Source organism: Barbus barbus, assembly GCF_936440315.1.
Source record: "Barbus barbus genome assembly, chromosome: 18".
Lineage (NCBI taxonomy): Eukaryota > Metazoa > Chordata > Actinopteri > Cypriniformes > Cyprinidae > Barbus > Barbus barbus.
Window position 1 is genome coordinate 9,091,946 of NC_136746.1, and position 16,588 is coordinate 9,108,533.

Below are 16,588 nucleotides of genomic sequence, written 5' to 3' on the forward strand. Positions count from 1 at the left end.
GCCCAGAAGTATGTCATTTTGCCATTGCGAAAAGTCAATAAAAATTGTTTAACATTTAAAGGAGTAAAGAAATTAATTCAATATGCAAGCATATGAAAGCATTATATTATCTTATGTGATGCATCATTCTCTTGTGGACATAAATGACAAATATGAGTTGATTAAATTAGTAGTGAATTACTAAAAATGCAGTGCAATAATTAGCATGACTTTGTGCAAATTAATGGTAGGCCTATCATTTGACTTGAGCACAGCAAAGTGATAAGGATTGTATGGAGGGGTGAATACTTTCTGAATGCCATGTAAAACAAACCTAGCCATATTTGAAGGAGTTAAGGGCTGAGATTTGCCTCTGAGCGGGGGGCCGTGCTGGCGACATCCTCTTCTGCTAAGACTTTCAAGCACTTAATTAGTCTTAGACTCTAAAAGGTGACACACGACCTTTAGAAATGTGCTACTACAATTTCAACTACCGTTAAAGCAATAGCCTGAGGAACAAAATAGTCCAACAGGGGATTTTTTTCTTCTTTCAAATTCAATAAAAACTGTTGTTTTTGGACGTCTGCCCGGAGCTGTTAACATAAGAAGTGAGCGAGCTCCCTGTGAGCAGCAGTGAGCGGAATGCATCTTGATGCCCACAGGAAATCTGCTGCGAGTCATGGGGCCTCAACCCATGATGCCAGCACACACTCAACCTCAGGGGAGTAGGACCATGAATCACACGCACACACACATATGCACACAAACCGCACTGGTTTATGATATCAGACTATCAGACTCCTGGAGTAAATGCAGATCCTGTGTCTGTCTACAATGAAATTTACTGCTTTCCAGTGCTTCAATGAGCTGGAACATAATGTAAATAGATTTTAGATTTTGATTTTGCAGTGTTGGCTTTGTTAAGAGTCCTATTCAATAAAATTTCAATTTAACATCTATCGTAAGGGACATTGTAGCAGTAACCACATTTTCCAAGATCTGTACTGTACCTTGCCAACAATTCTGACTTACCCCAAATAAAGCTATTTATTCATCATTTTACGTGCAATTTTACAAATATAAATTTTATAGTGAATGAACATATAATATTAATAATGTGTATATTAATAAATCCAGCAAATCTTAAAGGTTGTGAACCTTTGTGAAATGTAAATAGTATTAGTGAATATAAAGCATATTATTTTTCTAATAGACAAATATATATATATATATATATATTTTTTTTTTTTCTTTTTTTTTATTTGCAATTTAAACTAATAAGTTTGCCTTATAACATGGATTTACTTTAGATGACAGTCTGAAATATAGTACAAATGCATTGTAATATTATATTATATTATATTATATAAAAATGTAAGCTATGATGATTATTGTGCAACCAAATGCTGTTTCTTTTAATTATAGTATTAGTGCACATTTTGATAAGGTTGACCAGATGGACCAGTGCCAACCTGACCTTATGTGGCCTGATCACTGGATACTAGCAGCCACAAAAACACACTCTCTGAGTGTACAAAGTGTGCAATGAGTGGAATTCAGCAGGGGACACAAAAACACATGATAGAGCAGAAAGATTTAGGTTTCCAAACTAGCTATTCTTCCAGCGTGTGACTAAACTAACCAATTTTAAAAAGACCAGAAGTGACCACAACGAGTTTGCACAGCATTTGATATCATTCCTATGTTCAGCTGGGAGATTGCATCGGTTCAGTTTACTTCTAATTTTTATCACTATCTGCAAAAGTGCTTAAAATGTCTCTGAATCTAAGACCTGGTGGGAAGATGTTTGTGTTTGTTGGTTCGTGTCCAAAGAAAATCTAAACCTGCATGAATTTCTGCCTTGTTCAAAATATTTGTGAGAAATCTTCTCTTTGAGAAAAATGCACTCTCATTTGTAAATGGGGACATTATAGTCTGGATTTACTTACTAATATTATTTGATTATTAATGTTTTTTGTCCCTGATGACGTCTGCACAGATTTCAACATGTTGTGCTCACTTTAAAGTTTGTTCAAGCAAACCAGCAGTGACAGAATTGTTTGTAAACCAAAATCACGCTGTATGTTTCTGTTTGTTTGTCCTGAAGTGTCTATTTTTGGAGTCTTAGTGAATCAGAATATACAAGCAGAGAGGGACTGTTGACAATATGACAATTTGCTAAATTATTTGCACGTTTGGTTTATTTTTTCATTCAGCTATGTGCATAATTCTACGCATCATTATTCAGCCATTATGTAAACTCAGTTCTAGGAAACAATTTTCATACCTCTCAGGATTTTTAAATTGAGGGCCATAGCATTGTTACAGCAAGATTTCCAGACAATGTACATTTTTTCATTACAGACATTCCAACTGTATTTTTATGACAGGCTAAATGGAGTTGGGTTTTGATTACACATAATTTCACCTTCACAGATTCACTATCATGCATCTGTGGAATCAAAAACTGCTGCTCGTTTTTGGCCAACCACAGTGGAACGACTGTGCATTTCCTCAAACTACTTATTCCAGCAACATTCCCAGAATAACATATTTAACCGCTGAATTTTCATTATCCTTTGTTTCCAGTGAAGATTCCTCATGCCGTCATTGACTCTAGCCACAAATATTTCTACAAGATTTCAACTGTTTAGAATCAAATATACAATGTGGATATCTTCTATGAGGACATCAGACATAAATATCCAGCACAACATGTGTTATGTGAAAAACAGACACATTATTCCCTCTCTCTCACGTACAAAACCAATTATCAGGTTGCAACTGGTTGTGAATCATTTCAAATTTAACTTAATATTTTTAGTGATCAGAAACAGATAAACTCATAATTTCAAGTTAACAAAAATATAGATAGTTTCACTCTCATGAAGGAAGCCAAATCTGAGTTTTCCCAACGCTGTTTCTCTCACAGTCTCATCCTCTCTCTGTCCATCTGAAGATCTCTCATCTGTGTCCGTCATGACTCACAGACTACTCCTCTCCCAAGTAAAGGCTGCTCTCTGGCAGCTATGGTGTAAAGTTATCACGGGCGAGGAAACAAGATCCAAAGCCCCTCTTCCTGTCAGCAGATGCGTCAAGGTGAACTTGGAACTACTTAAATAACCAGCAGCACGACCCTTTCACCTGACCCTGCTGTGAGGATCAGAGGAAGCCTCGTTTACAAGAGCATTAAGGCATTTTTAACTGCAACTGCTAAAGTGTTTCTCCTTTCCTTCTTCTCTTGTGCTGTTTGAGAGATTGTATCAACTGGTTTTAATGTGCTAGTTAATTTGAGCACTGTGAGGTTGCTTCTAATCTTTCTGTGTATTTGCCTCTCTCTTACCAACATACACCGCAGAGCTCTTTGATCCAGTCCTGAGGGTCTGCATTGGTCTGTCATCAGGCAATGCATTGGGCGTTCTCTGAGTGCCCAGAATGCCATGTGCTGTGTGCACCATATCCATGTGGGAGCTGTGGAGACGCTCTGACATCTCTGACACTGTGCAACATCCATAATACAAGAGCATTACACTGTATTCTAACAAGTGTGACACAATAAAGCAACAAGTGATAAAAAGCCATTTAATCCCAATGTTTCTGTACCACAAAAACCAATGAGCTGAAAAACATTTTGCATGCTTTCTATTTGAGAGGGTAGCTCCGTCCACATTGAAAATTTATTGGTCCAAAAGCTTGGTTCAGCCAAGACAAACAATTCTGTCTTTAGACCAGCTAGTGTTATGACCAGTCAATACTGAAATTTTAAAAATGTAAAAATACCAGCCTTTCTGAAGTACCTGGTACCCGCTGATGGGCAGCTGCTTTCAAACACTCCCATGTGTATTTGTGTAAGATATCTTTGAAGAGCATCAAAGATGCTTTAAGGAGCATCACATCTTGTTTTTTGCAGCATTAAGCACTGTAGCCAATCATAGACATGTCTGTTGAACACGTGAATGCAATGGCCAATCAAAGGTGTTTAAGACTCAACTCAATAACGCTCAAAATGTTTTTGTTTAGCACAAGTTAACGCTTGCTAACCCTTTCCAACAAAACATAAACACTATGTAAACAAGAGTTTTGTTGTGCAATGCAGACAGCTTAATTTATTATTATGGAAGTTTTTGTAAGAATGAGCTGATGCTGAACTTAAGTGACTGACAACTTCAGTAACGACAAAGGAGGCACTTATTACTTGCTATATCTGTATGTGGCCCATTCAAAATAAGAATAAAAGTTATATTATCCATGCTGCCAAGTACACAAGCAAAGTTTTGGAAGTGACAACTGTATTTAAATGCATGATTGCATCCTAAATGTCAATGACTGGCAATAGGCTTGTTTCCATTGTTTTCACAAAATCTTTGCGATATGTGATAAATGTTGATAAAAAAAACGTGCAAAATTATGGCGTTTCCATTAACCAATGTTATGCGACTAAAACGTAAGTTTTTCCTCTCGTGATGAGTCTTGGTGACGGATGTTGTTAGGTTTGCCTATATCACAGCCACAGCATTAATCATTATTTTTAATCGAAGGCTACAGGCCTATATCTCCTATCTTTAGTGAAGCAGTGCGGAGAGCTGCTTCTGAAACCAGCCACAGCGTGGCTGATATAAACACAAGCATTGACTAGATTGAAAATTAGATTTCAAAATAGATCCATTCGATTATAATGTGCTCCGTACAACAGATCTGATGTTATGATATATTACTTAGAATTATTATTAGCATTATTAATCCACTCATTTAATGAATACAAATTTTTGCATATTCAAATATTTAAAATAGTAGTTTCATAGTTCATAGTAGTTCAATAGTTTTTGTTATGATTGTTATGTTTTGTTTTTTTTGGTGATGTGACAACACTACACTCTAAAAAATGGTGCTATAAGCACTAAAAGTGGTTCTTGGCTCATAATCATAGGGGATCCACTTTTGGTGCTATATAGCACCATATCTTTAAAGGTGCTATACAGCACCTTTGTCAAATGGTGCTATGTAGAACCATAAGAGGTGCCATATTGCATTGTATTTCTTCAACAAAAATGGTGCTAAACAGCACCAGCAGTGGTTCTTTGTCTCGTAAAGAACCTTTAAAGGGGCTTTGTACGGCAGTGGTGCTATATAGCACCTTAATCACCCCAAAGAACCACTGAAGAACCATACAGGAGCTTAACAGGTTCTCTATATGGTAGCGGTGCTATATAACCCCTCAGTCATGCCAAAGAACTGATGAAGAACCGCTGAAGAACCACTGAAGCGCCTAGATTTGGTGCTATACAGCACCAAAAGTGGTTCCCCTATGATTACGAGCCAAAGAACAACTTTTAGTGTCATATGGCACCATTTTTTTAGAGTGTAGTTAAAGCAATTAAACATAGAAATATTTAACCAGTCTTTTTAAGGTTTGTTTTGGGTTATGTACAACCCTCAGTGAGTTGTGAACAGTCTCTCCCACAAATTCTATTGCTTTAATATCTCTGTAATTTCAATGAGATTAAAATGTAGAGACTTTTGTCTGACTCTAATACCCTAGTCATCTCACTAGGGTCTTGAGAATTTCAGAAGATATCACAACAAGGTCTCAAACTGTGCTCAGACTTGCCGAGATACTAAGGTACGCAATCAAAAGATCCCAAATATTTTTCACCAAATTCTGGCTATACTAGACATCTGCATTTTATAGTACTCCTGCGGTTTGTCAACAATTGCCTCATTTGTGTCTATTTGTGTTTCTACTAAGTCATATTAGGAAAGCATTTGAGTTGATACTTAATTGTGACTGAGAACTCAATTACCCTCTGAGCAACACACTTTTACTCTTGGCTGTGTTGAGCATTTTGGGATGATGGGGATGTTAAATATGGCAAATATGTCATACATAAAGTTCCCAGAGTCAGACTCAGATTACACACACTAGATATGGCTTCTCTTCGGACCGCATCCAGGTAAACTGCCAAATGTCACTTCCTGCAGTGAAGCTTGGGGCTTTAGAGGCCTCTCACTCACCCATGCAATGAAATCCATCGTGCTGCTCTTTATGGCACCCAAAACAATCCACCAGAAGACCAATAGAGAGGTGTCCGTGATGCACACGTTTAAAGATAGCACTCTTACACAATCCCTTACGACCCCTGGTGACACAACTAAAGCCACCCATGCTGGTCTGCGGTCGGAATCCAGTCACAAAGACGCTAAATCCTTCAGGCAATCGGCTCTTTGGTTTTTCAGAAATAAGAGCAATGGGGGGTGTGCAGTGCATAGAAGCCGAGAGGGCGGCCGTCTCTTTCTTTCTCTCTGTTTCCTACTACTTCGTCCAAGAAAGTGCCATTCAGCTTCTCGGGAAACAATGCGTGGATTCAAGAGCGTTCTGGGTGCTTGGGCCTGGATTCAATCTAACTGTCATGGGAGTTTTCCTGTACACTGACAAAGCTGTTGGCAGTAAGTGCCTCCGGGATCATTTTTACAAATCTCTGCTAGAACAAAGAGCATCATATCCATCAGTATGCCACAATTGTCTACACAATTCATTCACACCTCGAGACGCGTGCATTTGATTTTCACGTCACCGTGACCCTTCGACACCAGCGAAGAGGCTGGGCAGATAAACACACCATTCCAAAAACCTTTTTTGGAGCTGTAAATCATTGTCATTATGTATACACTCTACGTTCTTGTTTTCTCTGATGACTAAATAGCGACATTGCCTCAGTCACTGTTAACAGAACTGTCACACATCCAGCCATCTACGATAAGCCACGGATTACATTTTTTTATATACACATCTGTTCAGAAGGTCACAGCTAAACAACACACACGCTGAAAATTTATCTAAAACACTTATAAACTAGTGGTGCTTAACTGGTTTTAACAAGCGGCGACTCAACGACCAAAAAACTGTTTATCGTACAGAAGTAAACAAAATCAAAGACATAAATTTACTTAAATATTTATTAAAGTATTAAGGTCATTTCAGCTGGTTTGTTTGAGTGTTTGGATTCTAAATGTCTTTTCAATGGTTTCATGCTCTTGGCACCTAATAAATCACCACACAAACATGCTGTGGTCGCATAAATCATTTTTATCCTCGCTGCAAGTGAACCCGTATTAATGTTATCTGGACCATATTTTGTTTTACCTTGTTCGTTCATGTCACACAACCTGCCATGTTTACATCTGTCTATTATGATTCTCATAATGGCTAAAAAAAAATCAAGGTTTAAATTATTAATGAAAACATACACCATCAGAGCATTTATTCTATAGCAACATTTCAAGTGGGAGGAATTTACTTAAACATTTTATAAGATTATCAGTATAAAATATAAAAAATCGGAATGTAACAAATATTCTAATAGCTACACTCTAAAAAATGCTGGGTTAAATACAACCCAGAACTGGGTAAAATATGGATGAGCCCAGTGATTGGGTTGTTTAGACCCAGCGGTTGGGTTACTGCCCAGAAGGTTGGGTTAAACATTTAACCCTGTTGGTTGAAAACAACCCAGCATGTGTTCTGTCCAGTATTTAACCCAGCATTTTTTAGAGTGTAAGATTGTATGATATATTAAAATAAAAGATATTGTAATGACCAGTCACTACACACTGTATCATGAGCTGTAAGCGTGTAAATGAACACAGTGCTGCATTTCACTCGAAAACCTGTTTACTTTCCAGCAAACTGCCTAAATAAAAGCTAGATGGTTTGATGTTTGAAATTTAGATACAAATATTAATGTAGCCTATTTTTATAGTTATGCAATAAAATAACATTATTTATGAAATACTTGATTTTTTTATATTACAGTGCAATAGTATTATTACAATGTATTTCTTACTTTGTTTCATATTTTATTATTTAACCTTTTTTGAATGAGTTAAAACAGTTGGAATGAAATTTTTTGGAAAGATAATTTTTTATTTTCACATTTTTCCCAAATCATGCATCAAAGGATCGAAAGAAAGAAAGACAAAAGGCAAGGAAAGCAAAATGGGGAAAAAAAATAAAAATAAGAAAGGGCAAGGGTTTTAAATATATATATATTTAAATAATTTAAACAGTTATTTTTATTTTCTATGCAGATGCACACCCCGGTTATTCTAGACTGATTTTTTCCCCCCAAACACAGCTATTTAAATCATCTGGTAAAACATCCTGTAGTTTTTTATGGAAACATATTGCAGAAAAACAAAACATCACAATTTCACTTGTTTCCAATATCTTTCAGCCCTATAATCCACACAGGCATATTCATACCTGCAATGTAAAGATGACTCTGAGATGGTAAATAGCTTTCTTCGCAGTAAGAATGTGTAGCACTGTTACTGCTTTAGTGCTGAAATGTGCAGCGCTGGAGGGTAAACAGTTGCGTGTATGAACCAACGCTGACTTGGTTAATAAAAACAAATCTTGGAGGATTTCCGAGTGAATGAGAATGAGCCAAATGGGTTTTTAAACACGAGTTGAGTGAACTTAACCTCTGAAGCCCCTTGGGATTCACAAAATCAGAAAAAATAAACTCATTTGGATGTGTTGAAACATTCCCCAAGCCCAAATGCCAGCTGTTTTGAGAGCATAGTAGCACTGCAAGAGGAACAGGCTTGGACTAAACTGTGTATAAAACCACCAGGTACTCTCACAGACAGTCACACCACACATCATCTTCACTTAAACAAGCCAAGAATAATAATATACTGTCCTTGGGCTGAACTGCACATGATATACACATAGCATATTTTATGAACTTGGAAGAGGAAGCGCTAACTATATGCTAATGCACTATTTTGTTGATGGGTTCGTACAATTACACCTTTGTGGATTGAAACGTTATTACGCCTCAACTGTAGCTCAAACATTAAATCAATGCTACACATACACAAGTGAGTCTGTGCATTTGATGAAGGAGTCACAGACTATTACCCACCACTGAGCACTCAAAATAAACAATGGAATGGAAGCCATCTGAACACTGCGTGCTGGAATGATTGACAAGCGGCAGCTGGCGACATGGTGAACAACATATATGCGGACACTTCCTTACACACACATAGTATTTATGCGCATACATTAAGCAAAAAACTTGCAAAATGTATACAAACTGTACTGTATCTACAGTCAATGGACACGTTATTTTGCCTGGTTTATATAAAATGATTGAAACGAAGTAAAAGCGCAGACTGTATTGTGAGATCAGACACTCTCCCACAGCACAGCAATAAACAACCAACACGGCCATTATCTGGGATGCCTGCTGTTAAATTGTCCCCACACCTGGTTCGAAAGTGCCTATGCAAGACATGTCCATCTTAAACTGGTTTCACTACGCTGTCTGAAGTCAGTTCCCACTCAGTTAACACAACAATGACTATTACTGACTTGCCTAATTAACAAGGAGATGTCTGTACCATCTGGCATGGTTCTCAGAGATGTGTAAATTCACACACACACACACACACACACACACTAACACACACACAAGCACAGACTATAACACAAGAGGTTGTCTAATGACTGACATCTGGAGGTTATGTTAGGGAAGCAAGTTAAAATGTAGCTGCTAAGCTTCGCTGTTAGTAGAAAAAGAAAGTTTTTGTTTACATAATATATGTATGTGTACTTTGTATATTTATTATGTATAAATAAATACTCACACATACTATATATATATATATATATATATATATACTGAAAATATTTACATGTGTATACATTTATATATTTATATAAATATATTTAATATATAAACATAACATATTTTTCTTAAATATTTACATGCATGTGTTTGTATTTATATATGCATAGTAAATTTACACAGTACACTTATATTATGTAAACAAAAACTTTTATTTTGGATGCGATTAATCACAATTAATCGTTTGACAGTACTAATATATACATACACACACACACACACTCTAATATATACATTTCAATTTTTTATATTTAATGTTCTAAAATATTATTCATTGTATAAATCATCTTATATAATGTATCATTATTTAATATTAATCCCACTTTTATTTAATTTGATATATACATACACAAACACACAATCTAATTTGTGCATTTCAAAGATATTTTTAGATATGTAATAATTAATACTCTATAATATTGTTCAACTGTATAATTACTTTTACTGTATAATTAATAAATTGAACCCTCAAAGAGTTAACGAGCCCTGTCTGACATACGGATGTGACTTGTTAGTCGTACTCCGTGAACCTTGTTGACTGTTCCCTGCGCACAGGAACGGCCAGATGACGCCATCCCAACACTCCAGCTTGCATCACGACCCGCTCAAACACGAAGTGAAAGCAATGACTGCCAACAGTGCCCGAAAATACGACTACACCTGTCACCACAGCAATGCCAGTCCGAGGGCACCAGTGAACGGGTCGGGGAGAGGAGGCTCTTTTCACTCATTTACATTACATGGGAAATGAGATCTAGTCAATCACATCTCTATCCTGGCAACAATAGCATCTCTTCAAAAGGCTTAAACGCAACATACATTCAACTGCATATCAGACGTGACAGGTGGAGCACACTCTCACAGGTGTGTAGAGATTGAGGAGGGGCGAGCTGTGGATGAATGGGGTTAACAGACATACCTGGTGGACAGATGCAGCTGTGAGGTGAATCCCGAGCCGCCCGGATCTTCGGCAGACGTGCTGCTAATTTCTGGAAATAAACAAACAGGACATTTGAAGTCAGCCTTGCAGAAATCGGCCACATTGTATGTAAAAAAAAATCTACTGTAGTTGGTGTTAGTTTCTTAGTCTTTATTTGTTATTCATGCAAACATTTCCCATACTTTCACTGAAGTTTTAACCAAGAATATACAGTTTGGGTTGCTAACATTTGAAAGAAGTCTCTTATGCTCACCAAGGCTGCATTTATTTACAAATACAGTAAATATATAATACAGTATGTTTTTGAAATGTAATTTTTTTCTGTGATGGCAAAGCTGAATTTTCAGCATCATTAGTCCAGTCTTTAGTGTCGTGTGATTCTTCAGAAATCATTATAACATGCTGATTTTCTGCTCAATAAATATTTCTTATTATTATTAATGATAAAAAGCTGCTGAATATTTTTGTGGAAAACATTATAATATTTTTTCAGGATTTTTTTGATGATCATCATAATATAAACAAACAATTAAAAAATTGAATATTTGTAAATATATATTAAATATATAAATATATTATGTGACATTTGAAACAGATTTTAAAAAATCTCATTGAAAAGCTATTTTTAAATTGACCTAAGAAGCTTAAATATATTTGGCACTCCGACCTTCACCAGGGCACAACTTCTATCGTTTCTGCATAGCTTTTGGAGCCGTTCGCTCTATTAGCAGCGTCACGTCTGTGAGCAGTGAGGACACTGACAGGTGACGTGTTGTATGTAGGTCACTTTTCGAAACAAACTAAATTGGCTACATGGAAGAAACTCCAGGGTAGAGAAGGCATCAAAGTGAACACTATGTAGTTGAACAGGATTTAAAGAACAGTTTGTGCTCTTTAAAAAATGAAATTTCCATAAAAGTGACATTAAACAGAGCTACTACCATATTTTTAGCCCAAGCTTACAAAACCGCAGCTATAACAAACATACCCACTGTATGCAGTGCCATTTCACTGGTAGAACCATCATTGACTGGCTACATTTATGACTGAATTGTAAAGTGTGTCAGGCGTCTGCATTGAGGTACTACAGGTCATGCCTCTCTAATATTGAAACACTGAGGCTAAATAATTCTGAGGTTGCTATCGGACTTTTTTCTTGCCCCAGTTTAAATTAACCATCAATCGTTCCAGGGCTTTATTTGGTTGATACTGGCAAACCCTCTTCCCAGCTGGAGAAGTCTTCACTCAAACCGCTCTCAGACACTACAAGCTATTGTAGCAGTTTTTCCACACTACTGAACTGGGCAGCTCTACAGATATTGTAAAACAGAAAGAGCTAATGGAGGTTAAGAAGAAAAGGAAAACCTAAAGAATGCTAAGATGAAAATATACTGTACGTGTGACAGCAGGGTTAACCAACAGACGGTTGTTCCGCAAGCACAGAAGCCATGGAAAATGCATTACAATTTGGAGGGGAACCTGTGCTGTGCGTAAACTGCTTTTCCACAGGAGCAATGTCCAGGGATAATGCACATGCTACAGGGTTTGCCAGAGCTTTAACTCATGATTTTCCAGTGCTGCATTCCCAAATAAAATGTTTCTTTAAAATATATTCTCAGCATTTTCATTTTTTACATACAACCCTGAAAACGTGCATCCAAAACCCCATTTTACTTAAATCTAAGAGCTCTCATAAACAATAATGCAGTGTCACATTGAGCAAACAATAACAGTGATGAAAAGAAAGCATGAAGGGTTACATTGATGGGAAGCACCCTGAACAAGATCTAAAGCAACAAAGACTTAGCTTTCATCTTGAAGCACATTAAGTTACTGAAGCATTTAATTCTGGTAGGGTGTGTTCCTTTATGCTCGAATAAAGGTGTTCTTAAAGTCAACATGAAATCAACAATGACCCCATTTGCTTTCTTAATATGCGCCTCTGGTCTTATTGTGCACAATTCATCTGTGCACGTAATTCCAAAGAGAAAAAAAAATGTTTTTGTAATCTTTCATCAAAAAGTAATAACTGGGACGCTTCTGAAACGACTCTCCTTTTCGGCTGATGTGATGAAGAAGTTTTTTTATTTTTTTTTAATCTGGCTTTATTTTGGAATGCAACACCCACTTTTTACAATCCATTCAATTCTACATCACGTCCTGTCCTCCATTTTTTTCTCATAAAATACCTCATTAAAACTTGAAAATGATTACACTCTCAAAAACAAAACTACTTTAGTGGAATATATGCTTCTATAACATCCGCGGAACTTTTCCATTGGACCAAAGGTTCTTTATAGTGGAAAAAGGGGTCTTTAAATCATTGAAATGTTCTTTACACTAAGAAAGAAAAACGGTTTATTAAGGTTCTTTGGGGAACCAAAAATGGTTCTTCTATGGCAGCGCAATGGTTTACGAACATGTTTCATGCTGATTTTAAAATGACGTGATGTAAATGGTAAGGTTGCGGTAATGGCAAGCGACAGCTGATGCCCCAGGGTTTGCAGGGATAGGTTGGGAGGGAGGTGACATTCTCTGCCTCCCAGCTTTAATGGTAACTTGATGCCCAGTATTTGATCTGGTTTTAACAATCTATTTTGAAAGGATGACAAAACGTTTTACAATTCCAATGTCCGATTACTACTAAGACCCCCAGACTTTGTGCCTGCAGGCCAAACTCTATCGCTCTTTCCATTTCTTTCATTCTCTCTCTCTCTCGCTCACTCACGTTTAGCTACTTTCCCCCTTAACAGATCTTGATTATACCCCTAAAGGCACGTTCTATTATAAATTGTGACATCAGCACCATTCTAACCTTCAACAGGCACTTCCAATGTATGTGTTTCTCAGCTTTAATGGAGACATATACATGCAATTTTATGGTGATGCTGAAACGTTGGTTGTCAATATGTCTGTGAGAAACATCTGCCCTTGATAACAGAACACCCCTGAGATACAGTCTTAAAGTATTAAACAAAACTGAAACCTATTTTAGCATGTTTTTCACTACAATTGAGCACATTTCCCCCAAAACTTTCATTACTGTAATGCATGTGGACATTTTACTATTAGTAATTGCCATTATTCTGAAGGATGACTCTCATTACATTCTCATTACAATAAGTCTGTAATTCTTTATCTGGTTTTTGCATGTTAAAATGCCTGAAAGGTGCCTATTTTCTAATAAGCAAATCAAATGCATATTTTTATGCCCTGGATATATTCTTGAAACATTTAAGGGAGATCCACCTGTAAATGACTCAACATTATTCAGATAATGTAATCACACTCAGCCTCACACTTGGCTGTCTCTACTCCAGTTGGCGTACTCTCATTAACACACTAAATAGTCACCTCCATCATCCTCTGCAGACTATTACTTTTTAAACCGCAGATAGTGAGATGGCAGGCTTTCCCTGAGTAAAATTCTACCCAAGATACTTTTAACACCTCAAATATTTTACATGCAGCTAGGTGATGAACCAGCAGAGGCCAGTATGAAGGGACCACGGCCGCAGGCAACATACTGTGTATATATATCTCGCTTTTCTCCATCTCACCACTTCAAGCTCAAACCTATTCTACACAGACGCAGTGCTCGGCCAGCGCTAAAGTTGGCGAGAGCCCTAACTGCTTGATTGTTGATGTAAAACAGGTGGTCATATGGTGACACAATGTGTTCAGCAGGTCTTGCATGCTGCAAATAATAGTTTTGCTAAACAACAACAGTCACAGCTTTCAGTAGCTGAACAGACTTTGCTTATAATTCAGTCAGTCTGATGTGGATAATAGGGGGCATCTACTGGATCACATCAATTATGTGCACTTTTATTAAGACAGCTACACTAATGAATGTGTCAAAATGGCAGCAGGAAATATTGGCAGTATGATTATGTTATTTATATACACTCATTTTAGAGCAATGCTAAAGAGGATGTGAAAAATTTGAGCCATGTAAAAGAGTCTGATCTGGCATTTGAAGAGCTATGATACACTAAACTTAATTCAATAATCAGGATTTAATTATTTATCATTATGTGTGATGGCAAATTACATTTATTGGGTAAAATATTAATATTAACGGGTAAGTTTATTTAAAGTAAGTATAAAAGTTATTTTCTCTGTCAGTTAAACTAAAAAAGAAAGTAGTTAGTAGTTTGTTTGTTTTTTTTTGTTTTGTTTTTTTTTGCGTGTTATCTTTAAAAAAGGGGCAATTGGGATAAAAACGAGAAAAAAGACCATCAACGCAACTAAACAGAACTAAACAAAAGCCCAAGAAAACTGGTCACAGAAATCAGAATCGAATTATTCTGGTCCATGTGCATGAGCGTTTGAAGGTCCACAAAGCTCAAGCTGTGCTCAGTGAAAGTGCGTAAACAAACGCGCTAGAGCCAATAAACAAACTAAAATACGCGCGAGGAAATTGACAGCTCTGGTCGACAGTTTCTCCGCCTTCAAATTCATATTTTAACACACATGAACGTAGTTCCAGAAACATATTCCTCATCTTCTATCTCTAAAGTCTCTCTGCTCATTGCACTTTCTGAACAGCGCACTTCTAACTTCTCCTTGAGACTGGGACAACATGAGCATCTTCTCTTCACTCTGTCCTCGCGCTCATGACTCAAGCAAATAGCTTGTATAGCCTATGTATGACTAGATATTATTACAACCACAGACAAACGTCTGGAGAATAAAAGTCACCGCTCACCTCCTCTAATATCTGATCCAGTCGACTCCACAGGACAGGCTCCACCTGTTCCAGAGAGATCCAACTGGGGTCTCTGTCCTTTTCCAAACTGAGGACCCTGGACTGCAGATCTGACGTCCTCAGGTAGAGCAACACACAAACTCCAAACGACATCAAACACACGCAGACTGCACACACGTCCTTCCAGTTCGTCAAAAGGCGCTTTTGGCAGGGATGCTGAACGCAGGTCCTCTCCAGACAGGACTGAGGTGATACTCGCAATTTCATGTCCTCCATGTCTGTGAGACTTATGTAGGCTATATGATGTTTATCCACCACTGAACGGGGTCGTGCTCAGATAAACAGATTAAAGTTGTCCTTTCAGGCAATTAAACCGCTTTTCATGTGAAAATAGCAATCTTCAAAACGACCTCAACTGAGGCATGCTGCTCATTCAAGTGCATGGAGATAATGGTTGAGTGAGCTCCGGCTCTAGTGGGAGTCTGTGTGCTTCGGTCGTGCCATTTGACGGGTTTGTCTGTCTGCTGCGCGCTTGAGTCTCTCTCAGAATGAAACCTGACACACACTACACGGCTCTGCAGCGCTCACCACGGGACCCTTCGCTTCTCTGTCGCGGACAAGCCCCTCCTTTCGGTTTATTTAGGCTAAACGGTAGGGTGGGATTCACGGAGCTGACCCCGGCTTTGATCCGGCTCTGGAGAACGATATTTTGGTAACACTTTACAGTGAGGTTCATTAGTTAACAGTAGTTAACAACATTAGTTAACACGAACTAAGAATGAACAATAACACTACAGCACTTATTAATCTTAGTTAATGCTATATTCAGCATTTACTAATGCATTATTAAAATCACAAGTTGTGTTTGTTAACATTATTAATGCACTGTGAGCTAACATGAACTAACAATGAATGATTGTATTTTTATTAACTAACATTAACGAAGATGAATAAATACTGTAATAAATGCATGGTTCATTGTTTGTTCATGTTAGTTAATACATTAACTAATGTTAACAAATTACACCTTATTGTAAAGTGTTACCAATATTTTAAGTGCCTCGCTGAATCAATGTGAAAAGTACACAATCATAAGAGAAACTGTCTCTTTATCCACACATAGGTGCAAATTAAGAGGGGTGTGTTTTCAAACAAAGTTTTAGTTTAACACAAGACTATAAATTAGTCACAAACGAAAGTGCTAAATGCTTCAAAAATCCCTACCTACTAATCGAATTGGCCACACTCCACAAGAAGCTGAAT

General features: G+C 37.3%; 1 protein-coding gene across 11 annotated transcripts in view; it reads right to left on the reverse strand.

Moving 5' to 3' along the window:
• Positions 1–15,937, reverse strand: part of LOC306883907 (uncharacterized protein) — a 101,833-nt gene extending 85,896 nt beyond the window's left edge. For 5 of the 11 annotated variants that reach the window (XM_079439420.1, XM_079439423.1, XM_079439422.1 and 2 more), the window contains exons 1-2: positions 15,326–15,937; positions 10,586–10,663 (exon numbers count right to left, since the gene is read on the reverse strand). In XM_079439420.1, the coding sequence (XP_079295546.1) occupies positions 10,586–10,663; positions 15,326–15,601 (354 nt within the window). In that variant the 5' untranslated portion in view covers positions 15,602–15,937. The remainder of the gene's footprint in view (positions 1–10,585; positions 10,664–15,325) is intronic. The other 6 variants (XM_079439417.1, XM_079439424.1, XM_079439425.1 and 3 more) reach the window with 2 other exon arrangements.
• Positions 15,938–16,588: the final 651 nt, after the last annotated feature.